This window comes from Equus asinus, chromosome 8 (genome assembly GCF_041296235.1).
Source record: "Equus asinus isolate D_3611 breed Donkey chromosome 8, EquAss-T2T_v2, whole genome shotgun sequence".
Lineage (NCBI taxonomy): Eukaryota > Metazoa > Chordata > Mammalia > Perissodactyla > Equidae > Equus > Equus asinus.
Genome location: NC_091797.1, coordinates 90,488,650 through 90,516,551, shown reverse-complemented (window position 1 = coordinate 90,516,551; position 27,902 = coordinate 90,488,650). Strand labels below are relative to the sequence as shown.

General features: G+C 56.7%; 1 protein-coding gene across 2 annotated transcripts in view; it reads left to right on the top strand.

Moving 5' to 3' along the window:
* Positions 1-5,290: 5,290 nt before the first annotated feature.
* Positions 5,291-27,902, top strand: part of MN1 (MN1 proto-oncogene, transcriptional regulator) — a 45,663-nt gene continuing 23,051 nt past the window's right edge. Inside the window, exons 1-2 of one of the 2 annotated variants that reach the window (XM_070516302.1) lie at positions 5,291-5,712; positions 6,498-10,543. In XM_070516302.1, the coding sequence (XP_070372403.1) occupies positions 6,802-10,543 (3,742 nt within the window). In that variant the 5' untranslated portion in view covers positions 5,291-5,712; positions 6,498-6,801. The other variant, XM_044775647.2, reaches the window with a different exon arrangement.

Sequence of the window (27,902 nt, the reverse complement as noted above, 5' to 3'; positions counted from 1 at the left end):
CACGGGGTCAGAGCCTGGCGGAACTGAGCTTTGAGCCTGCCGGGTCCAGCTCTCTTGTCAACACCCCTCGGCCTCTCCAGCAGAGGGCCCGGTGGGAAGTCCTACTCACCTGGAAGCAGCACGTGTAGTCGCTGAGGCAGAGGGGACCCTTGTCCGTGCCAACAGAGCCCCAAGGTGGCAGAGCCGGTGGACACTGCCTTGGTCTGTGCTGGCTGCTGGGGGACAAACTTGAGACTTTCCCTTCCCCGGGCCCTGTTTCCAGGGAAACCAGTAAAGATGGCTTCTGGGGCCGCTTTGAGAAGCAGAGAAAGGGGAGACCCTGAGGTCTTCAAGGACCTTTTCACATTCACTTCTGACTATGTCACTTGGCTTTGCTTAAAACCCTTCGTGGCTCCCTAGAACAACGTCTAAACTTTCCCATGGGCCTTTGTGGTCCTCCTCATCTGGGTCCTGCTGACCTCTTGAGAGGCAGCTCCTGCCCCTCCCTCATCCTACTCTAAATAAAGTGCTGCCCGAACCTTCCCACAGCCCGTCTAACCTGATTCCTCTGCTTGGGAAGTCTTTCGACCGTGGTCTGGTCATTAAACTCCTATTCTACCTTCAATACCCATCTCTGGGAACCCTTATCTATTATCCCTTCCTCTCAGCACAGTTATTTTACCCCTTATAGTGTGTAATGTAGTCTTCTTCTTGTAGAATACTAGGTTTCCTTTCATCTGGCTTGAGGGCTTGGACTAGACCTTCTGCTTTTTCTGAGTTCCCAACTCGAGCCCTGGTACACAGTAGGCACCCAATATGTATTTATTCAATGGACAGGGAGGAGAGACCTCAAAAGATATCAGGCATCATGCACAGAGAGAGGGAGGGGATGCTGTTGCTTAGCAACTGGCAGTCTGCGCCCACATGGGGGTCTGGTCCCTTCCAACCTCTAGCCAGCTACTATCCTCTGTCAGGCCATAGCTGGGCCTCCCCTGGGGGCTTCAGCCTGGGGTGCTCCCCGGACAGGTGCTGGGCCTGCACCCATTTACACCAGAGCAGTGTGGGCTGGGGGAGGTTGAGGTGACCAATGAAGGGAAACCTTGTTTCTCTCGAAGACTAGTGGCAAGGCCAGGCTGATTTGTCACAACAAGCCGGCGGCTCTAGGATCATTGTTCTGTTCTCCAGCTCCCTGGATCCAAACCCAGGAGAAATAATAATGATCATAACAGTAATAAGAGAGGCTACCAGCTAATGAGTGCCCGCCATCTGCCATGCTCTGTGCCACTTTTTAAACATTGTCTCCATCCTTATGCACCATAGGAACCAGCTCAGAGGAGGCAAGTATTTCATCCAAGGTCACCCAGCTCGTAAGTGGCGAAGACAAGATTTGAATCCGAGTCCGTAATGTTAAAGCTCTTCCCGTTTCCTGACTCAGGAGAGGGAGTCTTTTGAGGGCCCCTCTACCCCTGGGGAAGGGGGTTCCCCTCCAGTCCCCTGGGGGCCTGTGCCTGCGGGAGACACTAGGTCTGCTGTGATTGCAGTGTTTCTGAGCTCTAAAGGGCGCGGCAGTGAGCGGCGAGAAGGCTGAAGATAGAAGTGTGCGTGTGTGTGTGTGTGCTAATTTCTCATGCTTGTGTAGTCAAGAGGCACACAGAGGATAACACTAGTCATAACCACAATCATATTAATAATGACAGCAGTGGCAGTCGTGATAAAGGTGACTGCCATTTCTCAGCACTTACACGTTCCTTGCGCCGGGCTAGTGAGCACTTTTCCTGAACTGTGGCACACAGGCAGAGCAGGCAGTGGGTAAGAGCCAGCTGGGGGGCAGGCGGACTGGACCGGAATCCCCACTCTGCCATTCTCTGACTTTGGGGAAGTCACTTGACCAGTCTGAGGCTCCCTGTCCTCACCTGTCAAGTGAGTTCAGAGTCCCGACCTTGGGGGGTTGGGTTGCTGCAAGGGTGAAATGGGCCCCTGGCTGTAAAGGACCAGTGTGACGCAGAGGGAGCCTTCCATACCCCGTGGCCAGTAGGCAGACACGTCTGCTCGGGAGGTGTGTGTGAGTGTGCATGCCCGTGTTGGTGTTGGGGACCTGATGGGTGGAGTGAAGGCTGTGTGTCCACACAGTGAAGGTTGAGTGTCAGTTGTTTTGTGTTTTTGTTGCGTGAGGGGTTCACTAATGGGGGCCCCCTTTGGGACGGGAGCTCCTGGGCTGGTTCAGGGATGCCAGGCTCTCGGCCCCAGTGGGGCAGGTTCTGGGGGGCCACTCCAGGCAGCTCCCTGCTTGTCCCCAGCTCCAAGCACCCCTCATCAGCTCCAGGGTCCCAGTCTGGCTGTGTGTCCTCTTCCACCGCTCAGGAGGCCCCCTCAGACCTGTGCCAACGCTCTCAGTGACCTTCAAGGGCAGGGCTGAAGGAAGGGAATGAGGAGGGAGAAAGGCCCCGAGACTGGACCCTGTGGCTCCGGCTGCTCCAGGCTCTGCGCCGGCGGGCGGGGACTCTGAATTCATCTGAGCGCTAGGGGGCAATGTGTCTGTTCCAAAGAAACGCAGGCCCTCGCAGGCAGGCGGAGAGCACACACACGCACACGCAGGGGCGCCCACGCCGGGGAGGCACACACCCCGGGGCATCCGCAGGCACAGAATGGGCACAGGCAGGGCCACACGCCCTCACACTCGCAGAGAAAACGGACACTCGTGAGCAGAGACGCAGGCACACAGGTGTGAGGCACTTGTGTACACACTCAGGTTCAAACACAGAAGCACACACACAGGGGTTGGGGGACAGACAGCGCATCTCCCCCGGGCACATTCCTGGAGACACCCGGAGACACAGGAACGCACCGCCACGCAGGCGTGTCCACAAACACATGAGGATGCTCTGCTACCCCCGCACGGGCAAAGACCCAAATGCAGGTCCTGCTCCGCACCCGCACAACATGCGCAGTGTTAGGAAAAGGCGACCCAGACACACATCCTGCGCAGAAACACAGCCGGCCCCAAACACACCCTCCTTTCAGACACTCACGCACCACGGAGACTTAACTTTTGGAAACAGCCCCAGAAAAATACTCCCACACCCCCCTCCCTAGAGTGCACAGAATTATTCCACAGGAAACCTGCCCAGGTGTTCAGGGGACCCCCACCCAGCCCCATGTGAAGTCATGCCTCAGCGAGGGCCCACCCCAATGGGGGTCTCCCCAGACTGCAGGTCTCTGAGCTGTTCCTCCCACTGCCCTGGCCCACCCAGCGCTCCAGACAGGTCCCAATTTCCCCTACTCCCTCCAGACACACGTGGAGACAGGAGGCACCTATAGACACCCAGAACCCAGAACCCACCGCTCTGGACCAGGTATGTGACCAGGTGTCACGGGCTTTCCGAAGCCTTTGCCCACGCAGGGCCCTCCTCCTGGAAACCATTCTCCCGGCTGGTCCCCTTCCTGCCCGGAAGGTCGCCCCCTGCTCTGGCCTGGGGCCCTGGGCGGGCGGGTGTGGGTAGGCTCGCAAGAGGCCTACTCAGGCTCTTTATTTCTTTGTGCCGATATCAGCCAAGCGCCGGTCTTTTCTCCAGCCCTCACTTCCCTGTCACTTCGCTAAGTAATAATTTCCATGTCCAATTCCATTTCTTTTCTAGTTCTGAAACCTCTGAGCTATCAGCAAGAGGATAGTTCACATGAAAACTAATTACACAAAATCAATATTTAATCACAGCCCAGCAACCTGATCCTGCAGAAAAATCCTGTTAAAACTCCGCCGCCCTATACAAATACTTCTTCCCGATGCTTATTTATGGACCCCATTTTTTGGTGGGGGTAATTTTCATTTTTAATTTCAAAAAGAAAAAAATATCTGTGGACATCCACAACAGGGAGGTCCCAGGAAGGGCCTTAGATCTGAGCTTGCTACAGCTCTCTGAGTTTTAAAGTTGGAGGTTTTGTATTGTTTGTTTTTATCTGTATTCCTTTTCGGCGGGGGGGGGGGGGGGGGGTTATTTTCTTGGGGAGCCCCTCCAGACTCTGCTTGCTGCCTCCCCTCGGCCTGCGTGGAGCCCATCCTCCTGGCATTTTGATTCCAGGACACCCCAGCGGCTGCCTGCCTAGCAGCCCCTCCGGAGAGCCATGAATCCGCGCGCCCGCCGTGGTAACTTTTTAACTCCCGCCCGCGACGGTGGAGTGCTTAATCTGAGGTTTTTAAATAAAAAGGGCTCAGGGGTTGGTTTTATTATAACGTTTATTTCATTTCAGATTTCATGCGCAATTTAGCAAACGCTAGACAGACTTGGGCGATAAACACTTTCTTTTGTGGGGGGAAAAGGCATTTTTATACACCATGCTTAATTTTATTTAGATTTAATAGCGATACCAGGGCACTTCAAAAAAGTTCTTTTTTCTTCCCTCCCCTTCTCCTAAGAAGGCTGGTCTGCTAGCAAAACCGCCTCGTGCTATTTTATGGCAGGGAAAATATACGTTCTCCCCCTCTCTCCCTACACACACTTTAGGGATGAACACACACACACACACACACGCACTCACACACAGAATAAACACCTCCTGTACCCTCCATCACCTCTAACTCCCAACTTCTAATTGCAAGATAGATTTCAGCCTCAGTGGAGATCAGGAAGACCTAAACATTTTAAATAAGATTATTGGGATAAATATTTCATAAAGAGCAGGGCAGATATTAAATTACTCCTATTGATTTTAGTATCACAACCCAATTCCGTTCCTTGGCCTCTTCAGTTTAATTGATCTCTTAAGGAGGCCGTCCTCGCGTCCGCAGAGGGCCTGGGCCTTGGCCGGGACGCCCGCAGTGGGGTGCTCTGGACAGCGCGTGCGTGCGTCCGTCCTCCGCGCGAGGGTTTTCTCGGGGCTCCCAGCTGCCTGGCCGCTCTGGTGCTGGGCTCATCGAATGTGTCCCCGATAAAGTGGCCGAGTGGTCATGGCTCCTCCTGGCGGAAGCTAGCGACGGAGAACCGGGAACCCCAGACAGTGGGGATAGGGAACCATTGTGCGCGCCCTAGTGAGGGAGGAGCGAGCACGCGCCCGGATCTCTCGAGGGGAACCCTAACTTCGAGGTTCCCCGTCTGCTTTCACCTCCAGGAAAATCTGAGGGCCGCCTAACTTGGGCGCCACTAGGAAGCAGGCGGCGGGGGAGAGCCGAGGGTTCGCCCCAGGGCTCAAGCGCAGTCGTCACTTAGCGACTTTCCGTGGCGAGTCCAAGAGAATTGCCTGGCGACCCCATTGTCTGCGCGCCCCGCACCGCTTACCGCCCACCTCCCCGCCCCCTGCCCACCCCGCAGGTCTCGCTTCAGTTGGGGGTGGGGAGTTGGTAACTGTGTAAGTGGGAAGGGGGGTGAACAAAGCCAGCTCCCGCCATTCTCCGCCTGCGCCCTCTCCAGCCCGCGGAGCCAGGAGGCCAGGGCGCGCCCCCAGCGCACTGGCGCCGGACCCCGAGGCGAGACCGGCTCGAGGGACCCCGGAGCGGGCGAAGTGCGGGTTCGCGGCGGGGGCCTCAGCAGCCAGCACCCAGGACCACCTTAAGAGCGAGCCCCGCCCCGGACCCGGAGCTCGGGCTGCGCTGATTGGTGCAAATGTAATGGCTGAAATTGATTGCTGAAATGCAAAACTTGTTGCTGCTTCTCCCGGCGCTGGGCGAGAGGCAGACACAGAGAGGGGAGCCGAGACCCTCGGAACGCCCCAGGCAGAGCCCCCCCGCCAGCCAGGAGAGGGGTACGCGGACCCCCCAGAGGTGCCCCCGCCCCCCCAATCCGGGCTCCGAGAGCGCAGCCGGAACGCCTTAGCCTTCTAGCCCAGCGTGGCCCCCCAACCCGCGTACGCCCCCCTCCCCGGGTCCGAGGGGGACTGGCGAAGCACCTCGGCGCGGAGGCAGGGAACCCGAGCCTTGGAGCGACCCAAGCCCTCGTCTCGCTGCCCGTCCGCGCCTGGAACGGGGCGCGGAGCCCCCCGCGAACTCAGAGACCGAACAGCGGACGACAGAAGCGGCAGGCAGCGGACGTGGCCGCGAAGCGGCGCGCCGGGGTGCAGCGCACCAGCCGCGGAGCAGGGGAGCGGCGCCTTCCCCCAGCCCTCCGCTCCAACCCCGGGCCCGCCGCCTCCCCAGCCGCGCTGCGCCCTCGGCTTGGGGGCGGGCGCCGGTGATGCCGAGCGGAGCCTCCAGTCCTCCGACCCGCTGAAGAAGCAGTAGCCGCTCGCTTGGGGCCGCCGGGGACTGTGCGAGCGGATCGTGCTTGGAGGAGGCTCGGGCTGCGGAGCGCGGGGACTCCGGGGGGAGGGGGGAGGGACCGCTCTGTCCGTACCCCGGCGCCAGCCGCCGCTTTCAAGGGTCTCCCTGCTCGGTTCCTTAGCAGCTCCACCACGGACTCCGGCAGGCTTGCGGCGGCGTCCGGGGCTCCCCACTCGATCCAATCGGACTTAAGAAGGTGATCGCTCTGTTCTCCCTCCTTCCTTCCCGCCTCCTTCCCCCCACTTAACTTTTTGTCTCCACTCGTCCGCAGCTCCGTCCCCTCCCCGCAAACCCACCCGCGGCTGTGCCCACCGCCCGGGGCATGGGCCCCCCAACACGGCTCCTGGAGGCCCCGCGGCGCCGCAAGATGTGAGAGGCCCGCGTGGGGCAGAGGCAGAGCTTCGCGAGAGGAGCAGATAACCCACACGCCTGGCGAGGTGGCGGCGCGCGCTGCGCCCCCGCGGTGCTGAGCGTCCCGGAGCGTCCAACCCAGCGCCGGAACGAGTAGCTGGCCGGAGGCGCGCCGCGGAGAGCAGGCTGTCATGCCCTATTGATCCCCCCGCCCCCCGCCAAGTATGTTTGGGCTGGACCAATTCGAGCCCCAGATCAACAGCAGGAACGCTGGCCAGGGCGAGAGGAACTTTAACGAGGCCGGACTAAGCATGAACGCCCACTTTAAGGCCCCGGCTTTCCACGCAGGGGGACCCCCTGGCCCGGTGGACCCTGCCATGAGCGCGCTGGGGGAGCCCCCGATGTTGGGCATGAACATGGAGCCTTACGGCTTCCACGCGCGCGGCCACTCGGAGTTGCACGCGGGGGGGCTGCAGGCGCAGCCAGTACACGGATTCTTCGGAGGCCAGCAGCCGCACCACGGACACCCAGGAGTCCACCACCCCCACCAGCATCACTCCCACTTCGGGGGCAACTTTGGCGGCCCGGACCCAGGGGCCTCGTGCCTGCACGGGGGTCGCTTGCTTGGCTACGGAGGCGCCGGCGGCGGCCTGGGCAGCCAGCCGCCGTTTGCCGAGGGTTACGACCACATGGCGGAGAGCCAGGGGCCCGAGAGCTTCGGCCCGCAGCGACCCGGGAACCTTCCGGACTTTCACAGTTCGGGCGCCTCGGGCCATGCCGTGCCTGCCCCATGCTTGCCGCTGGACCAGAGCCCTAACCGAGCCGCCTCCTTCCACGGCCTGCCCGCCTCCAGCGGCTCCGATTCCCACAGTCTGGAGCCCCGGAGGGTGGCGAACCAAGGAGCCGTCGACTCGCTGGAATACAATTACCCGGGCGAGGCGCCCTCAGGACATTTCGACATGTTTTCGCCTTCTGATTCCGAGGGGCAGCTGCCTCATTATGCGGCTGGCCGCCAGGTTCCCGGGGGCTCTTTCCCGGGTGCCTCGTCCATGCCCAGAGCTGCAGGCATGGTGGGCTTGTCCAAAATGCACGCCCAGCAACAGCAGCAGCAGCAGCAGCAGCAGCAGCAACAGCAGCACGGCGTGTTCTTCGAGAGGTTCGGCGGGGCCCGCAAGATGCCCGTGAGTCTGGAGCCGGGGGTAGGCTCCCGACACCCGTTAATGCAGCCTCCTCAGCAGGCGCCGCCGCCCCCGCAGCAGCCTCCCCCGCAGCAGCCGCAGCAACCGCAGCAGCCGCAGCCGCCGCCGCCCGGTCTTCTGGTCCGACAAAATTCGTGCCCTCCTGCGCTCCCGCGGCCCCAGCAGGGCGAGGCGGGCACGCCCAGCGGCGGCCTGCAGGACGGGGGCCCCATGTTGCCCAGCCAACACGCGCAGTTCGAGTACCCCATCCACCGGCTGGAGAACCGGAGTATGCACCCTTATTCCGAGGCTGTGTTTAACATGCAGCACCCCCCTCCGCAGCAGGCGCCCAACCAGCGGCTGCAGCATTTCGACGCGCCCCCCTACATGAATGTGGCCAAGAGGCCGCGCTTTGACTTCCCGGGCAGCGCGGGAGTGGACCGCTGCGCGTCGTGGAACGGCAGCATGCACAACGGCGCTCTGGACAACCACCTCTCGCCCTCCGCCTATTCGGGCCTACCCGGCGAGTTCACGCCGCCTGTCCCCGATAGCTTCCCCTCGGGGCCACCCCTGCAGCACCCGGCCCCGGACCACCAGTCCCTGCAGCAGCAGCAGCAGCAACAGCAGCAGCAGCAACAGCAGCAGCAGCGCCAAAACGCGGCCCTCATGATTAAGCAGATGGCGTCGCGGAATCAGCAGCAGCGGCTGCGCCAGCCCAGTCTGGCCCAGCTAGGCCACCCCGGGGACGTGGGCCAGGGCAGCTTGGTGCACGGCGGCCCGGTGGGCGGCTTGGCCCAGCCGAACTTTGAGCGTGACAGCGGCGGCGCGGGCGCGGGGCGCCTGGGCACCTTCGAGCAGCAGGCGCCGCACTTGGCGCAGGAGAGCGCGTGGTTCCCAGGGCCTCATCCGTCGCCAGGTGACCTGCTGCCTCGCAGGATGGGCGGCTCGGGCCTGCCGGCTGACTGCGGCCCGCACGACCCTGGGCTGGCACCGCCCCCTCCGCCGGGTGGCTCAGGGGTGCTGTTCCGGGGCCCTCTGCAGGAGCCGCTGAGGATGCCCGGAGAAGGCCACGTGCCCGCGCTGCCCTCACCTGGCCTGCAGTTCGGGGGTAGCCTGGCCAGCCTGGGCCAACTGCAGTCGCCCGGGGCTGGGGTGGGGCTGCCTAGCGCTCCCTCCGAGCGCCGGCCCCCGCCGCCGGATTTCAGCGCGCCCGCGCTCGCGGGCCAGCCTGGTTTCCCGTTCGGCGCGGCAAACCGGCAGGCCACGCCGCACAGCGGCCCGGGCGTGAACTCGCCCCCGAGCACGGGTGGGGGCGGCGGCAGCACGGGCGGCGGCGGCGGCGGCGGCGGCGGCGGGGGGGGCGCGTACCCGCCGCAGCCTGATTTCCAGCCCAGCCAGCGCTCCTCGGCCAGCAAGCTGGGCGCGCTCTCGCTGGGCTCCTTCAACAAGCCCAGCTCCAAGGACAACCTGTTCGGCCAGAGCTGCCTGGCTGCGCTCTCCACCGCCTGCCAGAACATGATCGCCAGCCTGGGCGCTCCCAACCTCAACGTGACCTTCAACAAGAAAAACCCGCCCGAGGGCAAGAGGAAACTGAGCCAGAACGAGACCGAGGGCGCGACCGTGGCCGGCAACCCGGGCTCGGATTACTTCCCCGGAGGGGCTGCTCCTGGGGCCCCAGGGCCCGGAGGCCCGTCGGGGACCAGTAGCAGCGGCTCCAAAGCCTCGGGGCCGCCCAACCCGCCCGCCCCGGGGGACGGCACCAGTCTCTCCCCGAACTACACCCTGGAGTCAACGTCGGGGAACGACGGCAAGCCGGTCCCCGGAGGCGGCGGCCGGGGCCGGGGTCGCAGAAAAAGGGACAGTGGTCACGTGAGCCCCGGGACCTTCTTCGACAAGTACTCTGCCGCGCCGGACAGCGGGGGCGCCCCCGGGGTGAGCCCAGGGCAGCAGCAGGCACCGGGCGCAGCCGTCGGGGGAGGCTCCACCGGCGAGGCGCGCGGGGCGCCGACGCCTCACGAGAAAGCGCTTACGTCGCCGTCGTGGGGGAAGGGGGCCGAGTTGCTCCTGGGGGACCAGCCGGACCTCATGGCGTCCCTGGACGGCGGGGCCAAGTCGGACAGTAGTTCCCCGCACGTGGGCGAGTTCGCCTCAGACGAAGTCAGCACGAGCTACGCAAACGAGGACGAGGTGTCTTCCAGCTCCGACAACCCCCCGGCCCTGGCCAAAGCGAGTAGGAGCCCTCTGGTGACAGGCTCGCCCAAACTCCCTCCCCGTGGGGTGGTCGCCGGGGAACACGGACCGAAGGCGCCCCCGCTGGGCCTGGGCATCATGTCTACGTCTACCTCGACCCCCGACAGCTACGGCGGCGGCGGGGGCGCGGGCCATCCCGGCACGCCGGGCCTGGAGCAGGTCCGGACCCCGACGAGCAGCAGCGGGGCCCCGCCACCCGACGAGATCCACCCCCTGGAGATCCTCCAGGCCCAGATCCAGCTGCAGAGGCAGCAATTCAGCATCTCCGAGGACCAGCCCCTGGGGCTCAAGGGTGGCAAAAAGGGGGAGTGTGCCGTCGGGGCCTCTGGCGCGCAGAATGGCGACAGCGAGCTGAGCAGCTGCTGCTCCGAGGCGGTCAAGAGCGCCATGAGCACCATCGACCTGGACTCGCTGATGGCCGAGCACAGCGCCACCTGGTACATGCCCGCTGACAAGGCCTTGGTGGACGGCGCAGACGACGACAAGACGCTGGCGCCCTGGGAGAAGGCCAAACCCCAGAACCCCAACAGCAAAGAAGGTATAGCATCCTTCCCACCTCCCCCAAACCCGCCCCGCCCCACTGCAGGCCTGGAAGGCTCCAGAAAGGCGGAGGGTCCTTGAGGTTAGGAGAGCACAGGCTGCCAGGTAGATTCTGTTTCAACAGGGTGGTAAGAACTGAGGCGGCAGCCCTTTGGGGGTTATTGTGAATCCCCGTCTTCAAGTTTTAGCTGGCTTGCTGGTTGCTCAGAGGACCAGGTCCTTTTCCTTTTACCCTAAGACTCCTCCTCATCCTCAACATTCAGGCTGGTTCCACTTTTTAGGAGTTGTGTCCATCCCCCTCCTCCTGGCAGGCCACCTGGGAAGTTGTGTTGATGCTTCTCTACCTTCTCCTAATCAGCCAGCCTCCAGCCTCAGTTCCCTTTGGTGTGCTAGCATCCTTAGGAAAGAAAGTTACCAGCTCTGGTGTCGCCAGGCAGCACCACTCAGGGGCGACGCCTAATTTGACATTTGTTCCTAATGAATAGCTGTTCGTCTCTCCTTAACTCCTAGAGTTTCCTTGAAAAACTAGGGACCTGTCTGGGTCGCAGGACGCAGGTGGACTTTTCAGGGTGTATCTCCTTGGCATCTGGTGGGGGGGCCGGGGTTGGGGTGGGGTCTGCTTGGCAGAGAGCGGACCCCTCAGCCAGGGCATCATTTGTGTATGGGGATAGGATATATATTCTTTAAGACACAAAGGACCCGCGTTTGTCAATATCTCCCCTGGCTTTCGTGACAGATGTCTGGACCCAGCTCTCGTTTGCATTCTGAGCACCCCCTCCCCACCAGGCCCGGAGGCCTTAAAGGTGGGTGGGATGGGGGTCAAGAAATGGACCACCATTGCAGTTAAAGGAATATCAGTTTTTTTAACCTAAAGATGACTGGGCTGCAGTAGATATCCATTTTATTATAATGAGGCCTTTTTTTTTCCGTACAGATAATGGCTTCTTAAAATTAACATCATTTTTTCCCCCCATTCCTACCTTTTTCTGTTCAACCCTAGTTGAATCCCCTTGGTGTCACCAGATGGAATATTCCCGTGCAGCCAGTGGCCGGACTTAAGCTTGTCTTTTACAAAATCCACCTCCTGCTTCTTGCCCTCTCCTAGAGTTCTCTTCCTCTGACTTGGTTTTCCTGGTCCTCCCCACATCCTGCCGTCTCTTGACCCTGGGTTTGAGGTGAGGGTAGGTTTTAGGAGAACGGGGTGGGGGCGGGGCCGGGAGGAGGAGGGGAAGTGAAGCAGGCGGGGAGTTGGGTGGCTCAGAAGTCGGGGGGCGGCGGGCGCCCGCCCGACCGGGTAGCCTTCCCGCTTGGGTTTTCTAATTCATGAATGCGTCCGCGCCGCTCTTCTCTTTGTTTGCCTACCGCCCAGCCCGGGACGCCGCGCTCTCATTTGAAGCCGCGTTTAGCATGCACAGCAGCCGCTGCGCCCAGCATCAGCATTCTGCAGGCTTCTCCCGGGCAAGGCCATAAATTGGTTAGTTTGGGACCCTCGGCTGCTTCTCCTCCCCCCTCCCCCTTTTGAAAATGGAGTGGGACTCAGCATCCTGCGCGCTCGGCCCCCCTTCTCTTTTATTTTCTTGTACACGACATCTCGATCCGGTCGATCGATAGCTGGTTAGCACAAATCGCAGCCCCTGTCACTTCTACCTGGCCTGGCTTGGCCTGGCCGCCCCTCCCCCTTCCCCCTCCCCCCCCCATAATTAACAACATATTGGCCAAAATGGGGTGAGAAAAGTTAAAAAAAAAAACAGAAAGCAAACCTGATTTAGAGAATTAATAAAGAAAAACCAGTAGCACTTTGCCTGCGAGCCTTTTGAAGGCCCTTTTTTAATAAGATTTTTTTTAAGGTGCCACACCACTCTCTCCGCAGTCCAACTAGTTTTCCTTTGCAGAAAAAAAAAAATGCAGGGGGCTGTGAATGAAGAAATGTCGTTAAAGAAACGTTTTGTTTTGTTTGTTTCATTATCACAGTCAGGCGAGGGAAAATATTTTTGGGGATACAGATGCTGGGCACGTTAAGGTTGACTTCCCCTGTGAGCTGAACGCGGCCCTCCCCTGCCCAGGAGAGGACAGGGACTTCCTTCACAGACCGGGCCAGCCCAGCCGCCTGAGAAGCCTGGGCAGGGACACCCACTTGACCTCCTTTGTTTTCCACTCTCTGATGTGGGAAGGATAGTTTCCTAGATAAAGCCCCGAATTGAGGTCACTCACAGCTTCTGCAGCCTTGGGGCTGCTAGTTAAGGCTTTATAAGGTATGTGCATCCGATTTCTACTCCCTTACTGGTAGTAAATAAGAATGATTGAACTTTTCATTATGATAACACCGTGCAGTTCCATCTGTACATGCTGTATAAATAGGTACACAGAGCCTTCAGCAGGGTCCCGAGCCCCCCGGCTGAAATTCAGAGTGAAGTGTGCCACTTCGAAATAGAGTTAAAACATTTTTTTTAAGGAAAACATTCTGCTGCTCCTTAAGCACCGGCCCGTGGTCCCCCCAGCCATGAAGCAGTGGTGTCCCCAGGCTTTAAAGGTACCTTCTCTAGGTTCCAGCCCTAGCAAGCACTTTCTGTCACCTCCCACCCCCGCCCGCCAGCCCCTTTCAGGCAAAGCTCATTTTTGTAATGATATTTTATTTTGTCACGCCATAAAACACACCCGTCCTAATGTGATTAAATATTAACACCGTTTCTGAAATTCTTCGCTCCGATGACAAAATCCTAGCCGGTATTTAACAAAATGATCCGTGCTCAGATTGGAGAGAACGAAGAAGTCTTCAGAACTGCACCAGCCGTGTAGCCACTGGGACGTGCCCAGATTGTCTTATGGGGTTTAGTTGTCTTTTGGAGGGGAGGGAACTCGACTGGCAAGTTGCATTTCTCGCAAAGTCTAGGCCAGAATCACATGCGATGATGATTTTTTTACGAGGAAAGTGAACTTTTCCAAATTATGGTTCCTCTGACTTCTTAACCCACCCAACAACTTTTCTATAATGAAACTCTGCATCTTATCGAGGGGGTTCTGTTTGCACAAAGTTGGAGTGGGGGGAGGGTGAGGTTGAAGAAAGAAAGAAAAAAAAAACCAGCCTGAGTTTGGGCCTATTCAGACATCCATTAAATTACTGAGGATTACATGAATTTGAAATTAGTTTGCAAAATCGCCCACCTATCTTTGTAATAGATGTGTGGCTATGGAGGAATTTCCAAACAGACAGAGAAGGAGAGACAATGTTAGATTGTAGAGAAAGGATATGAAGCCTAAAAAAGGGTGTTTTCCCCTCTCCTGCCCTTGACGATTTTCAAAACTTGAATTAACCGTAGTCTGTAATAAGTTTGGCCTTGCCAAAGTTCCATTCCGTGGGTTGCTCTCTATCTTGAGGTCCCGAGCTGTCTAGAAGCGCTCTTTCACACACACTGAAATGGGAGAGCTCTCTGTATACGCTCTGCATACAATCCTGCCCTTTTTGGAAGTATGATGTTTTTACAATGATGTGGGAGAAATTTTTGGAATTTCATGCTTCTCTCCGTGTTCCAGTTGGAACACAGTCAGTGCTGAGAAATACTAGGCAGGCAGGATCTGAACGTTGAATCTCCTTAGACGAGGAGCAGGCCTGGGGGAGGCTCGCAGGGGGGATCCTAGTGCTATTTTTCTGAGTCATTCTCCCCCCTCCCCACACTGCGGAGAGAATTTTTAAGGCTCACTCAAACTTGTTTTGGGAAGGCAAGGAGCCTTGCATTCCCGTTTCCCTGCGAAATGAGCCAGCCCCGGGTTGCATGCCTTCATGTGACTTTTGCGCCTCCGGAAGATGTAACCCAAAACTTCGCAGGTGTTAATCAGGAGTAATGTAAACAGATAGGAGCCCGCTTTGTGCCGCTAGGATGGGGCCTGCCCACTCCCTGGCTCGTCCGGGACACACTACTACCGTTCTTTGGTGCTTGTTTAATATTTCATCGGTGTAATAAACCTGTCTGCTTTGCCCGCCTCCCCGCCTCCCCACATAAAACCCCAACCTTGTGCACATCTACAATTATACATTTCTACTAAACGTTAATAAAGGACAGGGATGTTTTAAGGGGCTGAAGCTTATCGCTGTTGAACTTGTCATGGTTTCTGCCACTGGATTTTTCTGACTGTTTTGCTTTTAAATAGCCACGGCCTTCTAATATGTAATATCTACTTCTATATCCTTATGTATATAAATATAGTCCATTTTTTTGTAGATTGAAGGCCTTTCCTCAAGGATAGCTTCCTTTCATATAAATTCATTTCGATTGCTTGCGAGGCCCCTTCAGACCGGAAGTAAGAGTCTGTTGAAATGTACTTCTGTTTTATTGAGGTTTCTAGGAAAGGAGCAAGGGTTCGTTAATCTAATTTCTCTTTCTAGCAATGAAATTCTCTGATTCCTGATATGATTTTGTTTGCCTGACAGAGGTATTTAAATTTCCACAAAGAATCGTAATAGGTCCTGAAAATACGACTGCCCTCGCCAAGAAGTGACTTGATACCCTCTGCTGATATAAAATGTACATCTTTGATAAACAGTCCGGGAGGACCAGGTGAAATTAGAGGACGCAAATTCTTCCCACTCTGGAAGAGCAGATTTGAGTGTATCCTTGGGATTTCACAGGACCTCCCGAATTCCCCCCATGCCGGAAGATTTAGCAAAATCACCTTTCTCTCCACTTGAGTGACAATAACATCGGGTGGTGTTCTCTGCTCAGGGGGTGATCTGCTTTGCCGAGAGCATTTAGGAGATAAATACTCCTAGCAAGGAATACTGTATTTACCTCTGTTTGGCTAATTTTGGAGATTAAAAGGCTATAGCTCTACGTAATCGGATCAAATGTCCAGGGGGTATGTGAGGGCAGGCAGGCATCTCAAACACATTGCAACATAAAGGCGCCAAACCCTCCCATGCCAGAGGGGACCTGGATCTACTGGGGGCCCCCTGTAACCAGTGGGTACACCTTATATCCTCCCCTCCCTGCCCGCCTGCTTGTTCCTCTCAAGTCTTCCGTCTGGAGGGGATTGGAATAACCCAGCTTCATCATTTTGACTCAAGTCAGGGTTTCGACTCTCCGAGCGACGTGTTTGTTTGAAGGCAATGTGTATTTTTAGGCCCGTCTTGGGTGGACAGCTTTGAGCGTGGGTTTTGATTGCTTGTGGCGGAGATGTTGATATATACACGAGCGCGTGATGGAGAAGAGAGACATTTGGGGGGAAATTTTCAAGTTTCCTCGGCTCCTCGCACACACTGGAGCCACACGCAGTGGTCTGGGGGCCGGCCTGAAAGAGCATGGCCGAGGTGGGCGTCTGGTCTGGGTCTGTCTGTAGACCCAGGCAGGAAAGCAGGGCCCCACGAGATTCAGATGTGAAGGAGCTCCCCTCTGTAGCTCCCTCGCCCCACCCCGGCGTACACACATATACATATGCATGGCCAAGTGTATTTCCATCAAACCGTCCGGCTCCTCCTCCAGTTTACCCTTAATCTGCTTTCCGAAGGCGAGTGGGCAAAGAAGCTAAACCTTCCTTCTCAATGGCCTTAGCTGACAGGTTCTGCTTCTGTAAAGGATTGAATGAGCACAAGTCCTAAAAATGGAAGGAGGATTCTGAAGATCCTCCTTACGAAATCTCGGCCTCCTGGGCCTCCTGGGCCGTGGGTGAGTTTGATCTGGAGAATTTCGGTAGCAGACGCACGTCGCCTCTTGCCGCGCTTCGTGCGTGAGCGAGCGTGGAGGTGTCTCTCTGGCTGAGTTCAGCTGACACCATTCTCCAGCCAGGAGAGGAATCTTTGAATCAGCACCCCGCCCTCCGCTCGGCTGCCCCCCACCCCCTCCCAGCTGTGGGAAGCGGACGCTGCTTCTCATTTATGGAAATTCCTCTCCTTTATTGTAATCTTTTGGTACCCACGACGTGGCGGAGACGACGCTGGGCTTTCGAATTAGTCACAGCCTTGGCTTCAGGGACCCTCTGGGTCCTGAGGCACAACTGCTCAGCCCACAGTCCCCACTCAATGCCACTTGGGCCCTGAGAAACCGTGAATGGGACCCAAAGGAAGAGACGATTCTGGGACCCCCGCACATTTCGCTCGATAGGACGCCCAGCGCACAAATGGCCCTGATCGTCTCCAACGGCACGACCACATGCATCCCACACCCAGCCTCACCTGGGCGGTCACTTTAGGGTATCGGTGAGATGACCCTATGGGTGTGCACTTTAAGGGGCTACAACTCCGTACTTATTCTGTGAGCGAGATGGAGAAGCAGAGTTAAGTTTGATTGACTTGAGCGAAGAAGGGTGTTGGGAGAGACACCATTCTCGCGAGCTGTAACCATCAGAGGACGCCGAGGCCTGCTTTGTTTGCTGGGCTGCATTTTAATCAGCGGCCTCCCAGGTTAGGGAACAGAGTGAAGGGTCTGCTCCCGACACCGTGTTTGCTGAGAAAGGATACGGGGTGCGGGGTGGCGGAGAAACTGTCACAGGTCTCCCCGAATTGTGAGATCCAAGGAGCTGTTTCAAATCCGTTACTGACAGCTTCCAGTTTTGGCCCTACAAGGCCACGTCAGATCGGCACCCCTGGCACTTAGTGAGTGGGGGGGTCTGTCATAGCCACAGCATCCTAAGGTCTCATTCTCCCTTTTGGCCGAGAAAGCGGGTGGGTTTTCATTATCACCACTTCCTTGAGAAGCTGGATCCGAGAGAACTTTATAGCGATCGTGTGCATCTCCTTTCATGATTTATACATCCTCGCATGGACCCAAATGCCCTTTAAACATGAAGGCAATTGAATGTAACAGTTTGGAGGTCTGGGCACATTCACGAGAATAAATTGGCTCCCTCTGAAGGCCCCAGAAGTAACATCTTACATGGAATAGACTTGTCCAAAAAGGGGGAAAAGCCTTCAGTAAACATCCCACCGCAGACTCACATTGTTGGGGGAAAGCAGGTTTTTATGTTCTGATTTTTAAAGCTCAGAGGTGGCCTCCGTCTTGCTCCCCATCCTCGACCTCTGTGGAAGCCCAGGGACTCCTCATGCTGTGTTTGGCCCTGCGATTCTGTTCCTCCGCGCAGTCTTTCGTTTCAGGGGTGTAGTCCGACTTACCTGAGCGAGTGTTCGGTGTGGGTGAAGCGAGGCGTGTGGACGATGGTTTAGGGACCTGGGGAGACCCTCTGTCAGAGGCATATCTGGGGCCCTTTGCCATGGATGCTTTTGGAGAGTCGAGTGTTTGAAGACACTAGGGCGGCCAGCTAGGTCTTGCTTTAATCCTGCCTGTCTCCAAAACTACCTCGGCACCTACTCAGGAATAGACGGCTCTTGTCACACCTTCGGAGGGAGCACCGACTGACTTTGGTGCCGGGGCGTTTCCGGCCCTTTCCCCTGCAGCCTTGTCTTGGGAAAACTAATTGGCCCGGAAGATGCATTTGAGACTGAGGATTTAAAATTGCTTTTTCCTTCTCACTGTTGAAGTAGTTTAAAAAGTGTTTGGGCATAAAGATTTCATTTGATCTTAAAGCTTCGGTCAAAAATCTCCCTGAAGGGGCACGGTCTCCGGCCTTTCTGACGCAGCTGACTCTGCGTGGTGTGCCCGGGGAAATGCGTCTGCCGCAAAGTTGAGGGCCCCAGGGTGGCGTTCCTGCTCGTGTTTGGGAGCTCCCGGAACGTGAGGCGACAGTTAATGAATGAAGCCCTCCATCGACACACTTGCACACGCACGCATGTGCACACACACTGTGCTCGCTGTTCATCCAGGGCAGGGCGAGATGTCAAAAAGATGTGACCCGTTTTAGTTACCGTGAAGCCGTGTTTTCAGACGCCCTTGGATCTTGGAACACAAGCATTGTCGAATGATTGGCAAGACCACCAGGAATAAAATACTTCTGAGGGACCATCTTATGATCAGAGAGGGGGTGGGGGAGTCCGCAGAAAACACAGCCTGCTTTGAAATCCCCAAAGCTCAGCCTTCCAGAGAAAGCGCGGGCTGGTTGAGAATTCGCAGGGATGTCAGCGGGTTTTACCTCGTCTCCCTGGGCTGTTTGAAAAGTCCTTGAAAACGGTAGGGCCCGAGTCCTGATGAGGATGATCTGCCATCCTTTCCTAGGAGCCGGAAGGCAGAGAGAGAAGCACCCCCAGTTAGCAAGACTGGATGGAGACTGGGGTACAGTTTATTTTCTCCATGGATGATGGGGGGAGAAATGCATCCGGATGAGTCGAAATGTAATTTACTGACACTTGGGGCTCAAGAGTGGAAAGTAATTTATAAATGTGGAAGTCATTTATACAGCACCTCCTGGGCGAGGCTGGGGGCGAGTGGATGGCTTGCCGGCCAGTGTTGGCCATCGTAAAGGATGGAAAGTTCTTGGCCCAGCTCTCCCTGCTGGGCCTGGGGCTTCCACATGCCCGCAGATATGGGGGAGATAGGTGTGGAGGACCCATCCTGGGACTGACGTCTGCGTTGTGTGTCTGTTAGCGATCAGGGCCCATTTCTGTTTACTTCGGGACGGAGGCAGGCACAGGGGGCTGGGGGCGGTGAAGACCCAGACAGGCCCTGCGTGGGGCAAGCCCTTGGAACGTGCTGGTGGCCCATTTCTCTTGCAGAGGAGCCGGCCCCATGAGGCCTTCTGCAGATGCATCGAGTTCTGCCAATGCGCCCAGGTCTTTGCATAAAAGAGGGACCTTGTGCCTGGTGCCCCTGTGAGGTGACCACCTCCCAGCACGGAGCCTCTCCAGGGATATTCTTGGCTTGCAGGCAGGTCCCGCTGCCTTGAAACGCAAGCGGTGCCCTCCCACACAATATATATATATTTTTTCTTTTTCTGAATGGTAGGCAAAAAGGGAATGAAACGAAGGGACGAGTTCAGCAAGAGGAAGATTTCCCTGACTCAGGGTACGCCACGTGTGGAAAGGAGCTGGAGAAATGAGAGTCCTCTCTTTCCTTCTCTTCTGGGGACCCACGGGCCAGCCATGAGCAGCCCTTAATGCTTTTGTAGCGAGGCCTAATTGGCTCAAAACAAATTGACCATTTTTATCCCCTGCAATGTAACTTTTGGTGCTTGTTCAGTATTTCAGGGAGGGGAGGCTGTGGACCAAAATTTGGCTTTTTTAAACAGGAGCAATTTCACGATCCTTACGCCGTGACTATTTCTAAATTGTCTGGGCATAAAGCTTTGGAGGCCCCTGGCTGGTTTCTGCTCGTGTGCACCAGCCCGAGAGGTCTTAATAAGAAATGGAAAAAATAAGTATTCTTTTTTTTCCCCCCAAGAAGCGGCTTGTACAAAGTTTGCGCCTCGTTCAGTTTTAAGTAGAAGCTTATTGATCTCAGTGTGGTCAATTTTTGCCGAATTTGTAATCCCGTTAGCCCTCTGGGAGAAGCATGATTAATTTACTTGTGCATTTCGCTATTTTGGGTCAGTTTAGTTAATAAGCATTTATTTTGTGCTCAGTGTGTGTGAAGCATTTTGGTGGGATTAGAAGTGTGTGTGTGTGTGTGTGAGCTTGTGCGCTAATGGGCCTGCTCGCCTGTCACGGAATAAAGGCCCCCAGTTGTGGTTCCCATCGCCTCCCCAGGACAGGAAGAGAAGATGAGTGGCCCCTTCCGCCATCACTCATTGGGGAGGATGGAGAAAAAGCCCAGCCTCCCAGAGTCTTGGGGACAGCCAAAGAACATGGGGCTTCTTCTCCCGCCTTGGTCCCCCCAAAGTTTCAGAGCATTAATTCTTCATTGCCTGGGAGCTGAGCACCGACATGGAGAAGGGTTGGGAATCTTAAACCTCCTTGGAGCACCTTTCGCGCTGCTGCTTGACAAATGGTGGTGCTGGGGGGCGGGCGTGTGTAACTTCTAGAGAAACGCATGGTTTGACTTCCAAAGAAGGAAGAGAAAGTATGCGTAAGTCTTGAAAGCTGGGGGAAAAAAAAAAAAACCCAGAGCCAAACAGCCCGCAGCTTTGGCCTTTCCCAACACTGAGTCTCGAAAGGGGAGCATGTGTCATTTTGATGGTGCGGGCTCTTGAGCCGGGCGTCTCTGGGTGCCCCCCACTTCCTCCCTCGGCTCCCCACAGCCTTCCTGTCTCTCTGCTTCCAGATGATGGGTTCAAATTCCACTTTTAGTGGTTTTTTTTTTTTTTTAAAGATAGGTTTGGGCCATAACAGTTTCAGAGCCACTGGTTTCCCGAGCACCCCCAGCCTCCTTTTGCTTGATTCCCCGCACGTCAGTTTGCGCCGAGGCCGCCCCTGTGCAGAGCCGGGGCTGGACTGAGGATTTTCGGCTGAAATGAACCAGCCTGAAATGAACCAGAGTCGCTGGGGAAACAGGCGCTGGGAGAGATGGGGATACAATTTCTGTTTTTATGTGGGCCCGTTAAAGTCTAATGGACATTGGTGTCTGGCCTTAAATTTGGAGAGGGTCTTTATCTAACCCTTAAAACCAGAGTTGTTTCCGGTAATTACGACACCCCAGGCTAGACCACTAAATCTTCCAGAAGCTCGTCTGGAAGACGGTGGTGGTTGGGGTGGGAGGGGCATGGGGCACACCTGTTACCTGGTTCAGCTATAATTATGACATTTCTGGACTCCTGGTTTGAAAGGAAGAATTTATGGAGCGAGCCACGCCGGAAGAGGCGGCCTGTGGTGTTCTGGCTCACGGCAGCGAAATCACAGGGGCCCCCACGCTCGGTGCCCATCACAGCCCCTGCATTTCCTTAATGAATTAATTTAGTTCCCCGACATTTGGTATTAAGTAAGTAGTTATTTTGGGAATTCAAGAGAGAAAGAGCTGAAAGAGCTAGAAGACTTTTTTTTTTTTTTTTTAACTTTTTGGAAAAAAGGAAAAGTGTTGCCTTTTGAAGTGGAGACGTCCGGGCATGCGCTGTTGTGGGGGAGGACCCGTGTGGTGGGACGTGGCAGAATGTGGCAGAGCGGCCTGGCCCCATCCACGCCTGGAGTTTTGCTTCTTGACAGGGGACTTTTCCACCGTTAAGAACGGTGGAGGCCGCGACACCCAGACTCCATGCAGTTTGTTTGGAAATATTGTTTAGATTACTCTCGCTTTTCAAATTGAGAGAAACTTAGTTTAATGGGAAAATAGCAGTCTTACTATCTTGCTGTGCTTACTTTAACATGTAAAAATGGTTTGTTTTCACATCCTGAAATGCATCCTTTCCTTGTTTGCTTGTCTGATGGAAACCCGTGAGTGTGTGTGTGTGACACCAGCACACACATCTGTGCACACGCAGGCAATCGAATAGTTGTGATCACGCAACCAGAAATCAGTTGCAATTGTACAGCTGGCTGAAGGGACCCAGGGCATTCGCTTTTAACTTAAATCATCTTGTCCCTTCTTCTCCCCATCAGCACACTACTCCTAACACCTCCCCACCTCCCTCAACAATATTTATTTCTTCCTTAAAAAAGGAATGCCGGGCCTGTGTGCTGAGGCTCCTGTTGGACTAGATTTTTCAGGGGTTATGTATTAAATGTGTTTGAGGGCGATTTCAGCCCTCGGCCTGGTCGTCCCAGTACTAATGGTGGCAGGGCCTATTATAGAGAGGCAAAGAATATTGTAAATGGCTTATGCAGAAAAACCATTTAGATAAAAATGCAATTTTCCCGTCTGCATCGAGTGCTAAGAATTAATAGCACATTCTTTCTAAATGGGTATTTTTATATTATATTTTCCTCCTAATGAAATTCTTTTCCCAAACAGGAGCATGTTTCATTTTAAACTTTCAAGTAAAATGGATCTGTTTTCAAGGCCGCCAACGCCACTGTCCCCCTTCTCAGCCGGCCCCTTCCCTCTGTGCTCTGAGCCCAAGATTTTCGAGGGTAGATCCCGCGGAGAATGGCGATGGTTCTGTCCCTTCGCTGTCCGCGATAAGGCCGGGAACAGAGAGAGGGACTGACTGGGTTTGCCCACACTTCGGTTATTTCTTCCTTCTTCCTGGGGTGAGTTTGGGGGTGTTTGGTGATTTCGACAAATAGAGAAACTGGTCCTGACAGTGGAGCTGTTTGTGCTGGGCGCCCCCCACCCGCTCCCCTGCCCTGGGTGGGAGGCTCACCTCTCTTGTCCCAGGGAATTTCCCACCATCACTGGGTGCATCCCTCTCCCTGGCTTCTTCATTACTTCAGGGGAGACCCAGGTACCCCCTGCCTGCCCCCCATTACTTGACAGCTGGGAAGGGGGATGCTCTCGGCCCCAGAGCACCCACCGAGGGATGGTTCCGTCCGCAAGCTTTCCTCCAGGGCCTCTGTGGCCACTTTGGGAGGAGTGGAAATTCAGGACTTCTTAGAAGGCCGACTTCATGCATTCCAGCCGAAGTTTGCGGCAGCATCCTTGTGGAAAGTCTCTGAAAGCTTCCCATGCTGGCTGCCCTGGGCCAGTATCTGCTGACCAAATTTTTCCTGCCCTGGGTGTTTATATGTGGAGATAGAGGGTAGGCTTGCATTGGCAACTTAGATGTCCAGACGCCTCAGTGGTTGAAGCCACAGCGTTGCGGTAGATGAATGTTCGCAAAAAATATGCTTGTAGTTTTCACTATTGAAATGGCACTAAGGTGAAAGTTTAGGTAAGATTTTAGAGTGGGAGAGAACTTCTCCCATTTTTGTGCCCCTTCCCCACAACATTTTCCAGCGGAGAGATCCAAGGCCCAGAGAGGGCATGTACCTCGGCCAAGGTCACACAGCACAGTGACAGAACAAGAATTGGACTATAGCTGACTCTCGGCCTTGACCTTCTCTTACTATCTCTCGGGCCCCTCCTCTGGGAGCTAGGACCTGATTCTGCCTGGCTAAGCCTTGTGCAGGCCAGGGTTGGGGTCTTAAACTGGAAGTTTCCAAACCTTTTGTAGACAGCACCATGACACACATTCCGGATGACAGTAACACTGGTCCCCATTCCTCTTACGGAGGTGGACATTGTGTAGGAGACAGTTCTTGACCTTGGGGAAGCCGTGGTAGCCCCTGATCCTGCCAGATGGGTGGTCTAGGTTTGAGGCCCGGCCCTTTGACTCTTCCTCGCTGTGTGATCTTACCTAGGCTACTTAACCTCTCTGTGCCTCCATTTTCTCATTGACGAAAGAGGATAATAATAGTTCCTACCTTGCGGGGCTTGGAGGATTCAGTGAGTTAGTACATACGTGAGAAGATTCTCAGACCACCTCACACAGAGGAAACGCTGTGCCAGCACCAGCCTTTATTGACCACCTCCTGTATACCAGGCATTTCATATATGGGGTCATAGGACCATTTGAAGTGCAGGGTGGTGTCGCTGCTGTTGTCTGTCCCATCTTAGGGGCCAGGAAATGAATCACAGAGAGGCAGTGTGACTTGTCCTTGGCTGTCGAGTGGTGCCGGCTGGAGAGGCACCGTGCCAGGCCGTACCTCAGGCACTTAGCACGGCCCTGGCCTGGGGACTTGCTCAGTAAATGTCCCCATGTCATACAGCAGGGCTGGGCTGGAACCCACTGCTCCCACGGTCTCAGCGCTTGCTGTCGGACCCTCTCCTGGGGGGGCAGTCAGACCCCGTGTGGACCTGGCTGCGCTGATCCCTGCCCGCGGGGTTGGCCGGGTCAGGCTCGGGTTGCCGGGGCGGGGATGGCAGTGGCGTGGTGTTTCTCTCCTGCCTGACAGCTCTCCCCCTGCACTGGAGGCACGTCCCTGACGTGCGTGAGGGATGGTCAGCTTTCTCGTTGAAGGCGTTCAGGAGAGGAGCCGGCCCGTGGCCTTGGAGCACTTTGCCGGGAGCCCATGCCAGCCATAGCCAATCTGGGAGCCAGCAACAGAAGAATTGAACCCAGGGTCTGGCCCCCCAGGTGGAGCCTCAGGAACCTGACAGGCCTGGGCTGAACAGCGAGAGCGAGAGCAAGACAGAGCAAGTGAGCGTGGGAGGGCTTGAGCACCTCTGCCACAGGTCGGGGAGCGGTTAGGAGTCAGACAGGCCTGGGTTTGAATCCCAGCTCTCCCACTCATGTGCTGTGTGACCTTGGGCAGGTGGTTCACCTCTCTGAGCCTGGGCTTCCTCACCCGTAACACAGGAGTAATCCCTGCGCCCCCTCAGAGGGTTGCTGGTGAGCCCTGTGCCCTGGGCTTTGGCATCAGCTGGAGGGGGGTCGTTCTCTGTTCCCACAGGGGACCCTTGGCCAAAGCATGACACCTCTCCCAGCCTCGGTGTCCTTGGCTGCAAACTGGGGCGAGTAGCACAGCTCCCTAGGGGCCCTGGCTGTGGTCCTCAGCCGGGGGCTATGTGACCCCCTCCCCCCAGGGGACATGTGGTGATGTCTGGAGACCTTTTTGATTGTCACAGCCACAGGGAGGGAGGGTGCTCCTGGACTCTGAAAGCTGGAGGCCAGGGATGCTGCTAAACATCCTGCAGTGCGTGGGACCGTCCCTCCCCCAGCCTCCCCCAACGAAGAGCGTCCAGCCCTAAGTCAAAAGTGCCAGGTTGAGAAACCCTGAACTGCAGTGAGGGATTGAGTTCAGGCTCCAAATAACCCTCGAAACCCGGTAGTCAAGGCTGAATTCAAAAGCGCCTGGAATATTTATTCAGTCGACAAACACCTATCCAGCACTTGCCATGTGACAGCGCTGCTCCCGGTGCTGGGAGGGCAGCGGGGAGCCGACAGACAGAAGCCCCTGCCCGCACGGGGTTTACATTCTAGGGGGGAGACAGCTCGGCAGACAAACCACAAACAAGAAGGATGTCCCGGAGGGAGCAGGGCCGGAGCAGAGAATTACATGGGGACGGGCCACCGGGGGAGGCCTCCGTGGGGTGGCTGAGACCTGGGTGATGATTAGGAGCCCGCCGGTGGTGTGCTGGTGACTTCCCACAACTGGCGCTTTGCATGGGGGCTGATCCCCCTCGTGTAAATCCTCCCACGTGGCCGCTGTCCAGCTCCCGATGTAAAGTCAGCTGTCACCCGGCTTGCACATCTCCTGAACCTTTCACAATAGATTCCCGCACCCTGGAGCCAGCGTGTCGAGCTCTGCGGGACGGGTGTTCAGGCGAGGGCACAGCAAGTGCAGGAGCCCCGAGGCAGGGCAGAGCTGGCTGGTCCAGGAACAGAGGGGGACTTCTGTTGTCGGGGAGAGACGATCCAGACAGGCAGGGTCCGGCCCACTCAGGGCAGGTCCTCACCATCCGGTCAGGAGTGTGGATTTTATTCCAGGTGTGCCACAGAGCCGAGGGAGGATGTCGCGCGCAGGAGGGATGGGATCTGACGGCACATAGTAGGTGTGCAATTAACGGTGGTTGCATCTGAGCCCAAAGTATGTGAGGAAATGTCTGTTTCCCTTCTTCTCCTTCACGCCTGGCTCCTTGTGAAGTGGAAGAAACTCTCTTCCAGTAGTTTGGCAGCAGCCAGGCCACGGGTCGGGGCAGGGGCTGTCCCCACCCTCCCGGGGGACAGAGCGCTCAGGCCCCAAGGGAAGCCTGCCACAGGAGGGGGCGTGGGGGATGTCCGTGCCCCCTGGTCTGGGCAGGCCATGATTTATGTCCCGGCTCCGGGAGCCTCCATTTCCCTCTTTCCCAGGCATTGTTCTCCAGGCCTGCAGAGGTCACTGGACAGGAAGGTGCAGGCCCAGCTGGGGCCACCCTGAGGAGGCACAGCAGGCTCAGCCTCGTGGTGACCCGGGCTGGGCGTCCGCCTTCTGGAAGCTTCCCTTTGGCTTTTCCTCCCTGACTCTCTGACTTGCCAAGGAGTGGTAACAGGCCGCAGTCATTGAGCGCCAATCACATCAAGCCCCATTTTGTAGATGAGAAAACTGAGGTTCAGAGAGGCCAAGGGGCTTGCCTGAGGTCACCCAGCTTGAGGGGGGAGTGGAGGCAGAGTGCGGATTCACACGGGGGCCTGTCTGACTTGGGGGCCTGTGTTCAGGACCGCTGAGGACGAGATGGAAAGTTGATTTCCCACCAACAGATGCTCCAAGTAAAGACCCGCTCCTCGTCTCGCTCCTCTTCTCGCCCTTCCTGGTAGTTGCCAGCCGTGCCACTAACTATTCAGGTCTTCCCTATCTGTTCCCACAGGTGATGGGGCAGCGGTCAGAGCCCCAGGTCTGGGGGCCGGGAGGTGACTTGGTGCGATTGGGGCAAGGCCACGCAGCCTTCCTGAGCCTCTGTCTGCCTGTCTGTCAAGTGGGTCAATCCTGGTATCTCTGAACACGCTGGGAGCGGGGAGCATCTGCCGGGTGTCTGTTACCTTCTCTCTCTGTTCCCTGTGCCCTGCCCGGGCCGTAACTGAGAACAGAACAGACGCTGTGCCTGCTGGGGGAGTTAGTCAACATTTGATAAACAGGACAGTTGCGTTAACGTTCCTAGGAAATTGGCCAGGGTAGGAGAGAGGGGTCTGGGGTGCGCCCAGGATGGCCAAGTGGCTCTGAGCTGAGTTGAGACCAGAATGAAGACAGTGGCCCCATCCCCAGCACCTGGCACTGGCTTGGTGGCCAGTAGGTGCCCAGTGATTGAATGAATGAAGCAGCTGCAGGCCTGTGTCCTTGCCTGGTCCCCGGGCTGGGGTGTGAGTGCCACCACAACACTCCTGAGACCTAGGAGGGGTGATGGGGGTTCCTTCTGGGGGGGCTGGGGAGGGGCTGGTTCAGGGTCCACGACCCCAGCCCCCATCTCTGCAGGGGTGAGTATGGAAGGGAGGGGGACCCGACATGGGTCGTCCCCTCTCTCCACCCCCAACACTGGTCCCCCCCTGTCCCTCCCCTCTGTGGTTTGTGCTCCCCTGAGACGCAGCGGCCCAGGACACAGCCCCTGTCCCGTCCGAGGCTTGTAAGAGATGCAGGGCCTGCCTGACCACGGTGGTCTGGGAGAGGGTCCCGGATTTCCTCCACGAGTCCCCTCCTCGCTGGCCACTGGAGCTGGCGTTTATGTCCCAGACCTTGGGGAGGAGGAACGACAGCGCGGGAAGTTGGGGCCCAGCCGGAGCTGCCCTGCTTCCCCTTGGACCTCGGTTTCCTCATCTATTTTTGGGTTAAACCGGGTCATGGTGAGGATTATGGGAGATAATGAAAAGCACTCAGCCTGGCGTCTGGCACATCCCAGAGGTCACCAAACCTTGACGTAAATGCTTTCCACCCCTGGGAGGGGGAATCAGGAACCCACGAGAGGAGAGTCTGCTGCAGAAAGTGGGGGAACGGCCGGCCTTTTCCGGGACCCCTCATTCCCCAGTGCGCTGCGGCAAATTTGCCTCCAGAGTTTGGAAGGGGGACCTTGGGCGCCGCGGAGGGTAGGCATGGTTGGCAGAGATTCCCCAGGTGGCTAGATGTTTTAGAACGCAAGTCAGTAAGAAAATGGATCGGAGATAAAAATTGTGCAGTTTCTGGAACCCCATGGAGGTTTCAGGACCCTGGCTCCGTATACCTACTT